The sequence below is a fragment of the Brachycentrus maculatus genome, unplaced genomic scaffold, assembly GCF_059751285.1.
Source record: "Brachycentrus maculatus isolate JH-2025_06_01 unplaced genomic scaffold, ASM5975128v1 h1tg000297l, whole genome shotgun sequence".
Classification (NCBI taxonomy): domain Eukaryota; kingdom Metazoa; phylum Arthropoda; class Insecta; order Trichoptera; family Brachycentridae; genus Brachycentrus; species Brachycentrus maculatus.
In genome coordinates, this window is record NW_028281048.1 from 1,525,766 (window position 1) to 1,544,950 (window position 19,185).

Here is a 19,185-nt window from a genome sequence, read left to right on the forward strand (position 1 = left end):
GAGGAAGACTATTTTTTAGAGTTTACAATGCTTCTAAAATTGTGAAATACGGAATACTTAATTAAAAATTATGATTATAATTTATTTTCGATGATCAAATGTCATATATGATTTCTTTGAAAATTTCAATTGAAAATATTATTTGGTTTAGAAATTGTGTCAATTTTAAGAAAGCGATATATTTTTGCGCTAATCGCGAAAAACGTCCGCTAAAGGCTAGAGTCTATTGTTCGAAGCGCCCGACTACAATGTGTTAACAGGTTAATTGGTAGTATCTATCCATTTTCAATTTAAATTTCACTTGGTAAAAAATATTGTTTCTTGAAATCTATTCTGACACATTTTTCAATGCATTGCGCGTCATTTTTACATGGTATGTGAAGCTAAGTCTAAATTTTAGAGAGTCTTTGAGGTGTTGAAGGTTGAAGACGGGGTAGGAACGGTTTCTTATTTTTATTTTTTTATCAGTGGGAAGTTGGGCAATAGGGACTTCTCATATTGTTGAATATGGATTTATTTTTATGAATTTCTATTTTTTTTAATGTTGCAGCCTCTGACTTTTTGTATTAATAATTTTTAGGATTTCTAGTTGCAGATAAAAGTCGGACATGCTTTTTAGAAAATAATATTTTGGTTTTCAGGTATATTGAAGCTCAACAGGTTAATGAAGATTTGAAGAATTTAACTAGCAAAGGACAGCTGCCGTACGACGTGACGGTTGATTTCTCAATGAGGAATGATCACGTTCCCAAAACCAACACCCGAAATGAGCTTGTGGATCTGTATTGCAAAACTTTACCCAAAATCACCCGTTGTTTGGCTCAACTGGCTACCACCAACATTCCAGGAAGAAAAAGTTTGTAAAAAAGATTTCCTTATACATATTCTGATTCTAAAATCTTCTGTAGCTGACGTATATTTTTTTTTATTTTGAACCAATATTTTCTTATTAATTTTTTTTATGTTTTGTATAAAAAAACATTTGAGAAAACAGGTTTTCTAAATATTTTTCAAACTATATAATAATTTGGATTATAGATCATATGTACTTTTAATTGCAACTAATAAATGAAATATTTTGCATTTATTTTTTTCCCTGGGCACAAAACTCCAACACCTTAGCGTAAGCTACATTTAAATCCTTTGAAAAAAATTGCATTTTGTGACTAAATATGTAGCAGCAGTCAATAAGAAAATATTAAATTTTGCTAGGCTTGATACATACAGTTCCATAAAATATCACAATAAGCAGAATGTGTGCTAGTGAAATAAGGCTTACATTACGTTTAAAAATTAATAATATGGAAAATAAATAATTTATTTTTGTATGTATGTTACAGTGCTAATGCCAACTCCTATGACAGTGAATCTCCAAGCTAGTATTCCCAAACCGGCAGCATATAAATCTTCAATCATTCAGGTTTGAAATTTTTACTTTCAGTATATACTTTTAAACTTTTAGACTATGAGACTTGTTTCAATATACCTTAATTTGAAAAGCAATCAGGTTAGGAGTCGAAATAATTGGCGGGTATGTATGAGGAGGTGCATGAACGTGAAAGAGGCAAACAATGTTTGCAAAGACAGAGTGATATGGCATTCTATTTTCTCTGCCTACCCCTGCGGAGAAGCGGCGTGATGGTTAGTTAGTTAAATTAGTTAATGTGAACTATCGTAAAATGTACGATGATAATAAAAACTCAAATTTTACCATAAATGTTTACTAAATATATTTAAAAAATAAAGGCAACATTTTTTTGAGGACTATATAAAATACAAATGTAAAATATTAGGACATATTCTAGTTGTCACTACATTCTTTACATGTGTTGCTTCGGTGCTCCCCACAAATCGGATGTCCATCTTAAATTTTACAAATGTCGCGTAATCTAGGGTTAAAATATTTGAAATCCTTTGATTTATTTATTTTCCTTGTTCCTTTACTTTACCCCTTTTTTAATTCTTTCAGGCAAGTATAAACAAGGCAAACGAGACATGGATGGATAAGCCTACAGTAGCACGGGGGCTGAAGAGAGCTCTCCAAGTTGAAGACACTCCATTCATTTGCACTCCAAAAATGTCACGACACCATTCGAGGTTTGCCAACCAATAATTCTTATAAATCATATCAAGGCAAAATTGTACAAAGGTATTTTGTTTAACCTTCCCCTTCCGGTGATATGTAAAATATAATAATAAAATATAATAACAAAAAATAATAATAATATAAAATATAATAGATACGGGCTCAAAATTTTTGTATTCCTCCGTAATATAATTATGTATTACATGAAAGTATTATATATGTATAAAGTTATTCATTTGTAGTGACGGAAATAAATAATTTGTTAAAAAACCGGGAATAAAATCACCAATACACAAACGTTTCTGTGTGTGGCGTACTTTGTAAGTATACGTGCATGTCGCATGTCGTAACGTGTTTACCCCGCCAGTCCAGTAGTGCGCAGATTGTCTTAAGTAACGGTCGTGTCACTACGCCAGTTATTACAGTCACTTATGATGTCTTTTTTTCTCGTTTTTAGGTAATTATCAGAGCTAACATTACAAAATTGTTACATTTCAACTTCAACTATAGTCAATAAAAGCAACATTTAGGAATATTCACGTTTATCCCTTTTTTAAACGACATTTTCATATGGTGTACAAAATACGTATCACCGGTGTACGCGGAAGTTTTTAGCGCTGTAAGCAAAGGGTTAACTCAGATTTTTTCTATTTCAAATGTAAATTCTATATTTTTCCATGGGGAGTTTCTTTATTGGAAAATGTCTGCTCTCCATGTAAAGCGTATGATAGTCACAAACACTGGCTGTGGGTTTTTTTGTCAGCTAACAGCCCCTTAGCTACCTCTCAACTCAAGCCGCGTCTCATTGTTCAGATGAGAACTGCTGGTGGATTGTCAGCTGCGGAAAAAATATATATTTTGACCTTAATCCACATCCTTCTCTTTGACCTCTATTGGAATTCAAATCATTCATCGGGCACCGAATTGTATCAATTCATTATTAAGTTAATGGTTAATTATATAAGAGTAGCATAATCAATTCCGTGCTATAAATCTGATAAAAGTGGAATGTATTTAAAGGAATGCAGATGATATAAGTGAAGGAGCTCAGAGTGAAAGACATTGATGCTAAATGGGAAAGGAAACAAAGAAGGAATAGCACTAATGGCTAGGAAATCCTAGACTCACATTCGCATTGGCTTGTTTAACACATTTCTGACGGGTATTTTTTACACCTGCGGACCACTGGCGATGGGATTTGATAATTATGTACATATAGTTAAGACCTGAACAAAGAGATTGATACATAATATTCCTATGAAATCACAATATGTAGTATAATTCCTTCTTTTCTGCCTTTGAAATGAAGCTGGCACAGAAGGTAAAAATACCATTCCCGTCCTAAACCTTTCCGGGAGTACAAAAATTGAAGTTTGACTTTCTCTGGGGAGTGGGTTCTTTTTACATGAAAATTTTTCTTTTCTTTATTAAATCGATGTATTATATAGATAGAAATTATGATAAAAACATTTTTAAAAAAAAAATAACTTTTTGAAATATTTTTCAATTATGACAAAATTACACACAAATATCCACAGATATCATTGCTATACAAGTTACATCATACTAACTGACAGACGAACTTCGACATTCATTAATGTCGATACTCCTTTAAGGAAAATTCGCACTGACGTTCATTTACGTCCATACTCCCGGAAAGGTTAAACATCAATTGACCGAAAGGGTAGAAATACCTTTTCCGTCCGAAGTGTATTAACTTGAACACCTCTTATTTGCACTGGAGTTGCGTATATATATCTTATGAACAACCTTTTTTTTTGGGTTCCTGATGAATATTTTCACGTCCAGGTTGGATCCCGTGGAGAAGATGAACACGACGCCCGAGGCGGGTGCGACGCCGGCCAAGCGCCCGTGCTTGCAGGTGGCGGAGGATGCGCAGGCTACGGCCGGGCCGCCGCTGGATCCGCGCCTGCTGCAGGAGGTGGCCAGCATCTTGCACACGCCGCTGGTGGACCGCCGCGCCTCGCGCCCCGTCTCCCGCTGCTCCGCCGAGAGGGCCTCGCTCCGGGAGGCCACCCCGCAAAGCATCCTCAAGGTGGGGCCGATCTCATATTCGTGTTATCATTACTTATTTGAAGGGTGTGGACCTGTGTGGTCAAACGGATCTGCGATGTGAAGTGATGGGCAAGTAAACAAGGCTGCAGCCATCTCAGGATGCCTGAAAAATTCTATATGGAAAAAACCCTAATATGAAGATCGGCAGCGAAATTAAAATATATAAAACATTCTGTGTGCGACCCATCACACCATATGGAATCAAATGCATAGCGAACACCGCAGTAACAAAATACGTGCTAAGAGTGTCAGTACGTATGGCTTTTTGTGGTGCCATATCATCGATAGGGTGAATAATACAGTGGCTGATATAATAAATAATATTAATATTATTTAGAACATTATTTCGAATACAGAGCAGACACCGCAGTAACAAAAAAACGCTCTAAGAGTGTCAGAAATGAAGACTCTAAGGAGCATATCTGGCAAAAGTCTACGAGATAGAATAAGGAACACCGGAATAAGTGAAATATGCGAGATTGAAAATGTCGTTAGGTGGGTAAGGCAACGAAGGAGACAATGGTATCCGCATGTGAAGAAAATGATATCTTCCAAACTGCAAGGTAGACTTCTTCCGGGCGGACCACCAAATAGATGGATTGACAGCTGGGAATCAACATCGCAGGCTAATCCCTCTTAAAAACAGGCCACAAGGCCTACACCAAGCAGAAGAGCATTGTTTGCCATAGAATACAAAACTATCGTAAAGATTACGACCGCAAAATGACGATTCCGGGAAAAAACAATGTTCGCGTCATTCTCACGCCCCCTGCTTCGCAGTACCTTCCTAATGTACCTTAATTTTTTACATTATTACGTCATTTCTTAAACCCAAAGAATGTTACTATTATTTCTATAAAAATAACTAACTAACCATCACGCCGCTTCCCCGCAGGGGCAGGCAGAGAGAATAGAGCGCCACACCACTCTGTCCTTGCAAACATTCTTCGCCTCTTCCACGTTCATGCATCTCCTCATACATGCCCGCCGATTGTCGATTGCCGACTCCTAACCTGACCACTTTCAAGTATTTGGCATACCTGATCGTGCCATGTTTTTCTCGGTCTTCCTCCGCTTATTTTCCCACTAACATTCGTTTTACATAAATTTGTTTTATCGTTCTTTCCTCACTCATTCGTTCTACATGTCCAAACCATCTCAACACACCTTTCTTAATTTTATCGATAATGCTTATCTCAGCTTTGCATTCCTTCCTTATTTCACTATTCGCACATCTATCATACATCGTTTTGTCGCACATTCTTCTGAGAGATCGCATTTCGACTGCATTCAGTCTACTTTCATCCTTCTTTTGCCAACTCCATGTTTCACTTCCATACATTAGAGTTGGAACCAGGAATCCGTTGTGCACTGCCAGTTTAGCCTCCGCTGATAGGTTTTTATTTGCTATAACTGATGAAAATAACTGTTTTTAAATATCTTGTTTATTCCCGTTTTATATCTGTATCATATTTTTTGTGAATATTTAGTAACAAAGTCACTTATAGGATAGTTCAGTAATCTAGGGTCAATGCATTCGAACTTCCACATAGTCAGCTATTTCCAAAGAATCAATGTTTATCTATTGGCATCTACTTCTCACTAGTTAATATTTAAGTATCTTTTTCTATTTATTTCCTTAACCAAACAATAAAAAAACAAACGAAAAAATGTAAATATTATATTGAAATCTTTAATTCAATTGTGACAGGTGCGAAGAATCCTGGATGCCGGCAACAGCTCCATCGATGAGAGACATTTTGCGGAGACCGATGATGAACTGGAAACTACAAGCCAGCACACACAGTCTGACAATCTTTCTAGGTAAATCTTTCTTAATAGATTTATGTTATCCACTGACACTTCGTGATGGAATTGCATTTTTAATATATTATTAGATTAAAACCAATATTTTTTTAAACTTTGATTTTAAGACCAGTCTGATGATGACGGTAACGACGAAACCCGGTCGCTGGTCAAATAAAAATAAAGTGGAAAAGCTAAAAATATTGGTTTTAATCTAATAATATATTAAATCTTTCTTACTTCAAACCTCTCATACCTTCAAGGGCGTACTTTCCATATAGGCAAAAAAGCAGTGCCCTCCTAACTTACCCGCGTGACATATAAAAATGCAACCAGTACCTACCCTACCTTACTAAGTAGTACCTACCAGCTTACCTTGCTACCTACATCTACTGCCCACCCTAGTAACTAGTACCTAGATTACCTTAGCTCGCTTCCATAGTGTAATGGTCAGCACGCTTGGCTACCGCACTGGAGGTCCTGGGTTTGATTCCAAGGGGGGTCAAATAAATTTAAGTGATTTTTAACTCTAATATTTATTCAATATTACCCTGGACTGGTGCCTGAAGCGGAGGCCTGATCACCTTTCCTTCATGTGTTAATGATCAAGATAACACTGCGTAAATGCGATTCAGTGCCCTGTGCACCATTGGGTGCGGATAAGGGTTAGAAGAAGAAGAAGAAGCTTGCTTACCTTACTACTTACCTCTACTGCCTACCCTTATTAATTCTCTGTGCACGCCACTGCATACCTTATATACCTTCCTAAACAATTCAAATTCTCAAACAATTCAAATTCAAAGTCATAAATTAAACCCTGAAGAGGGCAACAGGTTGTTGCCGAAACTACTTGGTTAATAAAAATGTGAGTGGATCAAAACACAAAGTATTTTTATTTCTCGAAATAATATATCAATATGATCCACAAAGTTAATGCTTTCAATATTCAAAACACAATTCAAATTCTATTCATGATGATTTCATTTAAAAATATTTTCCAGGTCAATTAGATTCAATATTCCTTCTGTAGGCAACACACCTTCACCTTCACCCAGAGAGAGCCCGGAATTGAATGATAATTTTGATGAAATTTCACCAGATATATATGATCAAAGTCGGGTAAGGAATTTGAAATAAATATGATTATTGTAAAAATTTAAACTTTTTGGAGAATAATTTCTTTGAAAGTAGTTACCTGTTTACACTTCATAATTACTTATCATTTAATTAGCTTAGTTAACAGTATTACTATATTAGGGTTTTAAATTAACACTACTAGTTTCAAAAGAACAATCTTCTTCTTCTCCGTCTTATTCCTCATTGCTGAGGGTTGTGACCCTTGCAGAAGCAATGACTCTTCTCCAGTTATCCCTTGACTGCGCTGCACGTAGCGCTCCAACCACTGAGGTGCCTGCTGTTGCCTTAATTTGATCGGTCCATCGTGTGGGGGATCTTCCTCTCCCTCTCTTTCTCTCCAGGCTACCGATCACAACTACTCGTTCCAGGCTATCCTCGTTGCCACGCGCAACGTGTCCAAAGAATCTTCCTCTATCCATGTCTAGTCGCTGATTTAAAACTTTTTACGTTTTAAATCACTTGTTAATGGGGGGACATGACATGACACAAATCTTCGGTTTGTGTCATGTCATGTCCCCCTGACGTCAACTATCACTTGAGAGTTATTGTCCCCGTCTTGGGCAGATCTAAACAGCGCCTCGACGGCCCTGATCCCCATCCAATCTCCTATATTCCGAAATATACGAGATTCGAAAATGGGAGGACTTTTCCTCTGAAACAAGTAGTTTCATTTAAAACCATAATACAGTGATAATTTTATGTTAATTAAATCACAAGTTCATTCAAATAGACATACAATGTCAGTTTGCTATTTAATATATTTTTACTTTAATAATTATTTCTGTATACTATAAGAACTCATTAAGTCAAAATTGAACAGCCCACCGAAATTACAATGGCCCAATTTCACCATTTGGCTTTAGATTTGAAAATGATATTTTTTGATGATTATCTAGACAGATGTCGATTTTATGCATTATATGCCAAGTTCTATACCTAAAATTATTACAACTTAAGTATATACTCTCTTGATAAATTGAGGTTGCTCATAAATCCCATGAGCGCCATACGTTTTACAACAGACTTATGTAAACGGTGTAACGATTGCATTAATTATGTCAAAATTCAAATCAAGAAGCTTTTATTATATTAAAATAAAGGCGTCCTTTACATACTGTTAGTAGAGAGCGGGAGACGCTTAAAAGCGTTCTATCTGCTCACTTTTGGTAGAACGCGAGCGTCAAAACACACTGATCAGAATCGTATTTGTAGTTACTTGTGTTTAGTATACGATCCTAATTAGTATACTCGTACTTAACGAAATTAGTATAGTTGATGAAAAAACCGCCAGACAACGCTTTCTTAATGTTTTATTTTTTAGTTTCCTACTTCAAGTCATCGCCAAGTATTTTCACGTAAAGGAATACACTCCAGCAATGAATTCGATCTGGAGATGTCCTTAACCGCAACAATTTCTACTCCCGTTAAACGTACTCCACCAAGAGGAAGGTGATTTGCTTTTTTTATTATTAACGAATCGTATAATCCTGCAATTAACGCATATTTAATTGAATATTTTTACTTTTAGAAAATTAATTTCCGCCACAAATTCATCCGTCGGAAGTTTGAACAGTTCAGTTAACGAGGACCCTTGCTTTACGCCAGTGAAACGAAGAAGCACATCTCAACACGCCATCTCTGATTACGCATTGGATAAGTTAGAAGATTTTGAGACGGAAAACAAATTGGTAGCTGAATTGGAAAGCAATCGCAGCGTACCTGAAGATGTGACGCTGAACACGGATGACATGGACAACTACACGCGGTGTGCAGAAACCATGTGCGAGAGTGTGATTCATAACAGTTCTGCGGACAGAGATGATGAAGACATGCTAGATGACTCTGTGACCACCGTTAATAAGTCTGTCAAGGGACCGCAGCCGAGAAGGAGTCTGAGAAACACTCCCGACAAGAGTATAGCCAGTACGGTGCAGTCTCCTTCGAGCAGACGAAGTCTGAGGTAAATTTCATCGTTATTAACTTGTCTTCCATTGAAAATTTATTTGACCCGGGCACCTTTGCCTTTGCTTTGCCACACATCTGGATCAATGTTTCCTTGGCGATGCCCGCATACATAGAAATAGCACACATTGACAGACTAGAGAATCTTATAGAAGGAGGTCACTGTACATTATAATAATATCAATCTCAGGAATTACATACTCTGCGTGTAAAGGGATTTTTTAAATGTATAGTTTTATTCATCATTTTCATCTCCGAAATTTACTTATTGAAATATGTACTGTATTTTACAATGTTTGTGACATTGCATGTGGTAAAACTCCAAACACTTCTCAGTACCCACTCAGTACTGGGAAGTACGGAATACTTAGAACAGAGCCAAAATACTCCTTATATGTATTATACTATAGAAACAGTATAATATTAGAACAATAGATCGGATTTCACATAGTGATGTCACACTACACGTTCTTACAATTTTGGTGTAGTGAGAACAGACTTGGATAAGTCCAATTGTGTTGTTTTTTATAAATAATTTTATTTGCTAAGAAGATGAAATGTGGATGTTTGTAATTGTGAGTGATTATTAAATGAGACAGTCATTTAGAGAGAACTGCCTGTATGTGTAATATTCATCACCGATATATTAGAACGATTTATTTCTACTATAATTGCTCATTATGAAAAATATTTCCTTTGCAGAAATAGAACTATTACTCCAGAACCCGTGACGCCATTAAATATAAGACGATCTCCAGCCAAACTTACCGCTAGTCAAAGTAGAGTGAGGAAATCATTAGCGAGGCAAGTTATCGTAGCGAATGCCTTGTCAGTAGGCTTAGACAAAGAATTATCTTCTATCAATAAAGAAGAATCCATCAACATTCCCGTGGTCATGGAAGTGGAAAATGAAGATTCCTCAAAAGGAACTGAACAAAATTCTTCTGTCAGTGGGAGAGATTCAGAACTGTCGGCAGCTGCGCCCTCCAACTCCGAGGAATTAATTATACCGTCGTATGAGCTCGTCAGCGCATCGGAGGTAATCGAAGAGCGCATCATGTCATCTCGAGAACCCTTCTCAACATCTACCAGAACAGTCACCAATGTCAACTATTCTACGGACAGGTCCTATTTCTTCAAAGATATCTCGAGCGCCAGCAATAGTTCGAGAGGTATTTACAACACTAGCATGACTGATAAAATAACAGACTTATGGAACTCCCAAAATGACAGCCTTCTAGCCAGCGACGTGTCGGATGCAGAATCGGACGTTTCATATTTGAACAAAAACCCCGACAATTCCATATACAGGAACGCTACAAGTTTCATATCCGGTATTGTAAAGGAATCTGAAAATAATTCGAGCACTTTCAAAGTGTTCGCAGATTCATCTAGTATCAAAAATGATCCTCAATTGCCTATAGAAAGGGACATTTCAAATGATGGAATTACCGAATTGAAGGAAAACAAACTGGACACTTCTGGTACAGATTTCCATCTAGATAATAATGATTTGGACACACGAGGTGACGAATTGCCAAATGTTGCTCGAGAAGATTCTTCATCAACAGAAGACGCCGTCAAGGTGGGACGATCAGTCGATGCTACATCGGACATGTCCAACAGCGACGGATCAAATTCCGCCAATTTAGTCATCGATACGGAATGTGATAAAAATGATTCTGAAAAAGAGTTGATTCAGATGCCCAGCGAGAGTCAAACTGCGGAAGGATCCCTTCTACACTCTGACCATAGTGATGATGAAGAACACCCAAGTATAGCGGATGATGATTGTAAAGAGTCTCCAGCCAGAGAGGAAGATGATGCCGAAGTTGAAAATGTCGAACATACTCCCGCTAGTGCTTCTGGATCCAATTCTGAAGAAGAAAATGTCGAGGACGGTTCTCAAAAAGAATTTTCGGAAGATGAAAGCCAATCTCAAAGTGCTGGATGTGATGATGCTAATCTGCAAGAAATGGAAAGTAACGACGGACACAAAGCCAGTTCTTCCGACGCAGACTCTGAAGCTAGCGATGATGAGGGTAATTCCGATGAAGACAGCAGCGATGATGCCAGTAGTTCCACAACATCGAAAGATGATATATATGTTGAAGAAAGTTCCGAAGATCCCGCCAATAAAGCATATTTAGTAAGTAATTTTCAAATTATGATCTAAGGCTTCTTGTTTTACCCGGTATATGTACCTGAATATGAACTGATTTTTTTTTTTTTTAGGAAAGTAATTCTGAAGTGATTAGTATAGCATCGAGTGATGATAGCCAAAGTAAAACTGATCGATTAGAAAATATACCTTCTAATGAGAATATTATCGAGCAAAGGTCCGCAACTCCGGATGTTGTAAGGTCACCCGAAGATAATGAAAATATCCCTCCTACTAACGAGGAACCGGAATCTACTAAAATTGCGGAAGAAAATATTGCGATACAAGAAGTCCAATCGGTATCTCATTTCAATTTGGCTGCTTGTCCAGTTGTGGAAGAACAAATGAAATCTAAAAATAATTTAGAGGATGGAGAAGATATACAGTTATGCGATCCGTTAGATATAGATATAGCCCCAGTTGATGATACGCGCAAAACACTCACGCAAGAAGAACTCAACAACATGTCATTGATGACGGAAGATAATTCCTTGAGAGATGAAGCTGCCGTTTCATTGAAATATTCCGACGATGAAAGCGACAACTGTCACGAAAAAGTAACAAAAATAATCAACAACAACACTGAAATTAATGACACTAAAAATAATACAAAAAGCGAAAAAACCAATTCTGAATCGCACCTACCAAGTCCAGTAAAAGAAGCCGTCAAAGAAGGTGAAGCTAAAATCAAGAGAAATGATGATAGTATAGTTTTGGAAGTTGTAACCGAGAGCGTTGAACCGACCGTTCAAGAGAAAACGGTACATATAAAGCCTTCTGAAAGCACGCCAAAAAAAAATGCACAAAGGAGATCATCGGTCAGCTCTTGGAAGAGTTTGGTTATCGACGAAAACTCTCCCTCCGGATCCGTCACCGAAGACTTGGACACGAGCGTGGCCATGTCCACACGAAGCGCTTCCAAAAGAAGATCCGAGAAAAAGAAGACTGGCGACAGTATAGACGACTGCGAGAACGCAAGTATAGTTTCAAACGCGAGTTCCAGGCGGTCTCGAAGGAGCGAGTCAAAACTTGACACTTCATTTTGCTCCGATCTGCCGGAAGACAATGCGGCGGCTCCTCCCTCGCGCAAATCCCGGCGATCTATTCTCACGTTTGCCAAACCCAATCTCTCCATTATTCCTGAGCTATCACACGTGGAGAGCGAGAAGTCCCACCTCGACAAGTCTGACACCTCCAAACGGGACTCTATTACTGAATACTCCGCAAGCAGAAGGTAATATTCTTGCGCAAACATATCCACATAACTGTCAACAGGTCACTTATTATTAACCAACCCTGTTAATCAACAACAAATGTGCGTCAACGATTCAACGCCAACCTTCAATTTAACAAATTCAAATTGCCAACAAAAGTCAATTATTATAACTGTCAACAAAAGCCAGTGATTAACAAGAGCTATGATTGCCTTTCTTATAACTTTCAACAAAAGTTTCTTATTAACAAATGTTATGATAGCCTTGCTTAGCTCATAATGCAAAACAAATGACATGTTGTTAATGCATTATTTATGTATGTACAATATTTAAAAATTCAGGTACACAAACAAAATTGCAGTATAAAGGATTAAATTATTTTTATTTTCCAAATATGACCTTTTAAAAAATAGTATTTTTTCAATGAGCTGTTGTACAATCATTATAGGCATACTTTGAGTATGATAGTTGATTAAGTTTTATTATAGCTCCAAACTTGTATCTAGAGCTGTTCAGTGCAAAACCACCACTTTTGTTTTGTAGACTTACACGGCACCAGCGATCGATGCTTGAGAAATCAATGGAATCCAAATCGGCAAGGAGCAAACAGCGCAGGAGCAGTGTGCAGAGCAGCGAAGGAACTATATACGAAGACTCCGAATCTGAATCGGAAGCCGCCGGTCAAAACGATCAAACTCTTAGGAAAAATCTCACCGAGGAGACTATTGACCCCATACAACTTTTGGACAAAGAAGATTTCAAAGGTATATTATTATTTCATCTCATTAGTAAGTCATAGAGCATTTACTTTTCCCGTACAGTGCTAAAAAACTTCCGCGTTCAAAGGTGATATGTATTTTGTACACCACATGAAAATGTGATTTAAAATGGAAAAAATGTGAATACATAATCCTAAATGTTGCTTTTATTGACCATAGTTGAAGTTGAAATGTAACAATTTTGTAAACGAGAAAATCTGATGACGACCTGCGCGCAACTGCGCTACTAAACACGCTACGACATGTTCGTATACTCAAAGTACGGCACGCACGCACACACTGAGAAACGTTTGTGTATTGGTGATTTTATCCCCGATTTTTCCAAATTATTAATTTCCGTTGCTGCAAATGAATAACTTTGTATGTATTATAATACTAAAAGTAACACATAATTATATTGTGGAGGAATACAATAATTCTGAACCCGTATCTATTATATTTTATATTGATATTCTCATTTTTAAAGTCGACTTGTAGTAAATACATATCACCGGGAGGGAAAGGTTAACAATACACAAAAAAATAAATGTAATGAAAATTGTTATGTGCCATACTCAATTCATTTCTGTTATAATTTTTTCTATTATGGCGCTATTTGGATTTACCTATTTCGAACCCTGTAATAATTTGTTCTTTGTTATTTGAATTTAAATTTTAATTCAAAACAGGATAAATAAAAATATAAATGCTTGTCTCAAAATCTTGAATGTTCTAAAGTTGTTCACCGATTTCTTTGAAATTTTGGCACAAGATTGCATTCAAATATACATGTGTTTTTTTATACCAGCGACAAGTTAAAAGAGCTTTTTTTAACCCCTATGGCAATGCCATCTGTTAAACGTAATACATAATAACTTGATTTTTGTGACCTTTTTTCTTGTTACTACGACACGTGTTGTTTGTACATTTTGACAAAGTATTGAACTGAATTGTGAGATTTCATTTATACTTTTTAGTCATGAAAATGTTTGAAATTGTTATTTATGTGATAGCATTGTTTATATTTGGAGATTAACATATGTTTGTTTGCATAACACTCGACACAGCTTAATGTCCTAACACTGCACGTATTGTTGTCTCCACTAACGCAGGTGAGCCCGATATGGAGGAAATCCATAACTTGGAAACTGCATCTGTATCCAGTATGGCTTCTTCTGTCGCTTTGGACTTTCCACAATCTGTAAAAGGTTTGCTACTTTCCTTAACCCTTTCCAAACTCAATAACGCAATTCACCCATTTTATCTAGTCTATGGTCCTTTCGCACGGTTCTTCTTTTTCACTTACAATAAATAATAATTAAGGCATATTGACACATTTTATACAGATGGTATCTACCCTTGTCGGTTTAAATATATTTTCAAATCTTATAGTAATTTAATAAACAACATACTTTTCCCATCAACTGTTGATTAGTCTTAATCTTTGCCCATCTCCTTAGTGTGGTACATAGTTAGCATTTTTAGCTACCATTCTGTTGACCTCGGGTTTGATTTCCTGGGGGGTCAAAATAAATAATTATTTTTCCCTCTAATATCTATTCAATATTAACCTTGGGATACGATGGACAGGATTGATCACCTTGCCTTCGTGTATGAAACAACTAAGATTACAAAACTACCTCAATATGGTGCCCATGCCCATGATGCTTTGGGTGCAGATAAGGATTAGTTATGCACATCTAGTGTATCAATAAAAATCCAAAGTTACCTTTATAAAATGTGTTGATAATATCAGAGTTTTACCTTCTATTGAAGCTTTTATAATGTTTCCATGTCTAGTAACTTCTATTCCGTGCATTGTGATTGTTAAAAGTATTGTTAATTATTGTATTATTATGGAGTAAACGATAGACACTGGAATAAACGAGAAAATATGGAAAATGGTGGTGATTGTTTTTCTCATAGCTTGGACTCCAGATATCTTTCAGGGCAAAAATGTCTCATGAATCTCATCAATAAAGTTAATCATTTACAGCGAGAGGAAAACGGGCTTCCTCAGAAATTCCACTCAGAGAAATCCGAAGAACGAGAAGATCTTCTACAGATATTGGTACGTTTGTGTTATTGTTATTAAGTTATCTCGTTGATACAAAAATTTCTCTTTTTGCCATTAAATTAATTTGAATAAATTTTATCTGTTAATTTATCAGACTGACACGGGAGCATTATGGTAGATGCTCAGTTACAAACCGCTATGACTTCAATTCCTGCTGATGCAAAAGAAATGTATAGTAATCTTGAAGTATGATTTCAGTTGCGAGCCCCCTGAAGCCCAGCACTCCTATGAGTGTATTGGACGAGTCGATAACGGACAGTGCAGGACGGCCCCGAAGGAAGTCCTTCAACAAGGCTGTGGAAGCTCTCAGCACGCCGAGAAGGAGAAGGAGGCCTTCCACTGATTCCAAGGTTCCGTGATAGCTTTTTTTGTGACCACTTTTTAGCAGTCTTGTCTTAATGGGCCAAGTAATTCCCAAGTAACCATGGACCAGGAAAATAATCACCAACAAAAAATGTGATGACTTTTTTACTAATTTTCATACATCAGCGTTTTGCAGTGTCAGAATATGTACAAGTATGTATTACAATTTGCGAAAATAATGTATGGGAATATGGAACAATACTGTATTCTGACTTTTAATTTTGAAGGTTATATTCCCATGTATTTTTTTTTGCAAATGTGACACGTGTATTCTGACACCACGATTTTGCTTGTAGGTCTAATTTTATTACTTTACTGCTAACATTATAATAAATCCATAGAAATCAATAATTTATATTTGAAGCACTAACTTTGTGATTTTCCATTTTATAATTAAAATGTAACTGTTAAATTTTAAGTGTGTCACTAAAGTGATTTTAAAACAAAGTTACATTTTAATTATACCATAGAAATCAGTTCAATATTTTTCCATATTGTTTGTGCCAGAAAATGATATTTAGATATTACTCTTAATTATGAAGATTGGTGTGAATTTATAAAAAAAAATACATAATTCATGTCTCAATTATAATAATGAAAAATTATTTGTACTCAAATATATATTTATAAATAAATATTTTCTAGAATGAAGATGGCGCTAGCATAAGTGACACCGCTTCAGACAGAGGAACGCCAAACTTGTTAAGAGGTAATCATGTTATTTATTTGCACATTATTTGCTTGTTTTTTTAATTTTTTATTTCACTATCAATTATAATTTGTTTTGTAGAATTTGTATCAAGTGCTTTCTACACATGCCTCCAAATCAATTTTAAATTATAAAAAAAAACTAATTTGAAGGTTTACCTTGTTTTGTTTACTTTGTTTTTTTTGCATATTTTTATAATAATTACTATTTACAGATAGCCACCTGAGTGACGCAAACCAATCAAAACTGCTGGTTATTGAAGAAGACGGTGAGAAACTTGTTTTACTATCATCCTGTCGGATTATTTATTTTCTGACCTTTTTTTTACATTAATTTTAAAGATAAATTCTTTATTGTACATTTAAAATAGCATTTTTCAAATTGAGATTGTTTTTAAATACATTTTTTTTTGTCAAGTTTTCAACTGTGTAAATGACCCCAAATTGAATATTTTAGAGGTGGGTGAAGAGAAAGGTGAACCATCTCCAGCCAAACCTACACGGAGAGGAAAGAAGGCGGCTTCCATTCATGGCTACATGATGTCACCAGAGAACGATGACCACGCCCAGGCAGTCAGGGAAGCTAGGAGGTAACACCCTTTTTTATAATTTTTATTATATCAGCACATGGAATACCCTTAAAAAAATACAAACAGTTATTTTATTTCAATTTTAAGTCGAACATGATTCCTTATTTATTGATTTGGCGTTTAATTTGTAGAACTCCATTTAAATTTATGTATTAATTTTAAATCAAACACAGATTTTTTGAGTCTACTAAGTTGTACTTTAATTAACAAAAACACATAAAAAATATATAGTGACAATTGTTTCGCCTTGTTAGGGCATTATCAAACGAATGTTTCGTGCATTCGTTTGATAATGCCTTAACAAGGCGAAACAATTGTCACAATATAATTTTGATGTGTTTTTGTTAATAAAATACAACTAAGTAGACTCAAAAAATCTGTGTTTGATTCAAAATTAATACGTAAATGATTCCTTATCATTGACTAACATTATTATTTATTTTTTTTTAAATTATTTATTTGGCAGTCACCCAGTGAAAAGATGTTTCTGCCAGTCTCAAGTATTATTTTTATTTACAAACGAAATAATATAAAATAATATTGAACCTAATTCTAGAATTGCGGTCATAATTTGTAAAATGATAAAGCTAAATGCATTTTTTTTTAAAAACTTAAACAATATGCCAAGTTGATGTTAACTTCTGATCACCGTCATTAATTTTTTTCAATATTATTGTTCACAATAATTCCAAAAACAATTACATATTAGCCATGAAAGAAAAGAGGCTGACAACATTCTAAACGCTATTTAAGGAAAAGGTTTTTTTTTTGTATGAACTCCATTTTGCTAAATAACATTGTCTACTGAAAGATACTCAATATTAAATGACTTTTTTAAAACGGCTATCCATATTGTTGATATCAATCTGATGCAACGACCTTTTGCACCATTTGGGCACAGATAAAGGTGAACTAATGAATGTTCTGAATCGTATAACTAAAGCGAGCTTTATATTTTTTTTTGTTATGCCGTACAAATTTACTATAGATGAAAATACAACTTATTTTACAGTTTTGTAAATTGTTCCTCGTCCAAATTTTAAATAAAAAGCGGCAACAGTGCCGCCTCTAAAAATTCTACTTACATATAAGTTATTTATTGTAACTGCAGACAGTTGGTAGAATTCCATATTGAATTGTTGGGTAATATATCCAAAATTAAACAAGGTTTATTGGATTGAATTCTACATTTATTTATGTATATGTTAATACGTGACGCGTTTCGTCTTATTAAGTCACTGTCAAACACTCCATATTACCACATTATCCTAGTGTTTGATGCGCGTTATCACGCGTTTTGTCTTTTTAAGACATTGTCAAACACTTCATATTACCACATTATCCTAGTGTTTAATAATGTCTTAATAAGACGAAACGCGTCACGTATTAATATATACATAAATAAGTGTGGAATTCAATCCAATAAACCTTGTTTAACTTTGGATATATTACCCAACAATTAACATATAGATAAGTTAACAATCCAAGCTTTATTTTTATCAAAAAATTATTAATAAATGTAAATTTTTGCAGATCTCGAATGTCACATCTACTCACGCCGGTGTCGACGCAAGAAGAATTGGGTGCCGACAATATTACACGGCAGAGATTCCGCCGTAGAACAACATTCAATAGGATGATCGAACCCTTAAAATTTACCATTAAGAAAAAATAATCATTTCTCCAGTGTACATAAAGTTATTTGAAATAATACTCCATCGCTTCAGGGAAGTGCCATTATTCAGTGCGTATTGAACTACCTGCCAGAGTAACAACTGTAATATAATAATGTTAAATAATAATTGTTAGACCTAACTCTTAGTAAAAAAGATATTTTTCCATTAACAATGTATAATAAAGATAACGCTTCACACTGTTGACAGTCCAATGAATCTAAGAGTTCAAAATAAACCTGTTTTAAATTATTTCAAGACCCTCGTTATGTTTTTTGCAAACTTGTTTAATTAAAGTCAAATTCTGACAACTTTGTATATTGTTTAAATCGATATTTGACTCGGAAAACCGATATCGTTTTTTGTTAATTGAGTGATAAAAATTCTTGAGAAATGTAATTGTTACCAAATTAAACATTTTTAATTTTATATTATTTTTGTCCTACGTTTTTATCATGTTATGAGTTGCGTATTTAATAAATATAATAAAGATCTTTTTTTATAAAACTTGTTTTACTTTTATCATCCGTGGCGCTGTTTTTGTTTGCGGATCTTGCAAATTACAAAGAAGAAC

At 35.3% G+C, this 19,185-nt stretch overlaps 1 protein-coding gene across 2 annotated transcripts in view; it reads left to right on the plus strand.

Moving 5' to 3' along the window:
• LOC148304949 (uncharacterized) overlaps nt 1–19,118 on the plus strand; it is a 40,400-nt gene extending 21,282 nt beyond the window's left edge. Inside the window, exons 18-35 of one of the 2 annotated variants that reach the window (XM_088267495.1) lie at nt 642–856; nt 1,341–1,420; nt 1,970–2,097; nt 3,896–4,142; nt 5,874–5,986; nt 6,970–7,087; nt 8,427–8,554; nt 8,634–9,065; nt 9,770–11,216; nt 11,303–12,462; nt 12,986–13,206; nt 14,313–14,408; nt 15,197–15,271; nt 15,476–15,627; nt 16,286–16,349; nt 16,564–16,617; nt 16,806–16,938; nt 18,472–19,118. In XM_088267495.1, coding sequence (XP_088123621.1) covers nt 642–856; nt 1,341–1,420; nt 1,970–2,097; nt 3,896–4,142; nt 5,874–5,986; nt 6,970–7,087; nt 8,427–8,554; nt 8,634–9,065; nt 9,770–11,216; nt 11,303–12,462; nt 12,986–13,206; nt 14,313–14,408; nt 15,197–15,271; nt 15,476–15,627; nt 16,286–16,349; nt 16,564–16,617; nt 16,806–16,938; nt 18,472–18,613 — 5,005 coding nt within the window. In that variant the 3' untranslated portion in view covers nt 18,614–19,118. The remainder of the gene's footprint in view (nt 1–641; nt 857–1,340; nt 1,421–1,969; nt 2,098–3,895; nt 4,143–5,873; nt 5,987–6,969; nt 7,088–8,426; nt 8,555–8,633; nt 9,066–9,769; nt 11,217–11,302; nt 12,463–12,985; nt 13,207–14,312; nt 14,409–15,196; nt 15,272–15,475; nt 15,628–16,285; nt 16,350–16,563; nt 16,618–16,805; nt 16,939–18,471) is intronic. The other variant, XM_088267496.1, reaches the window with a different exon arrangement.
• The last annotated feature ends 67 nt before the right edge of the window (nt 19,119–19,185 follow it).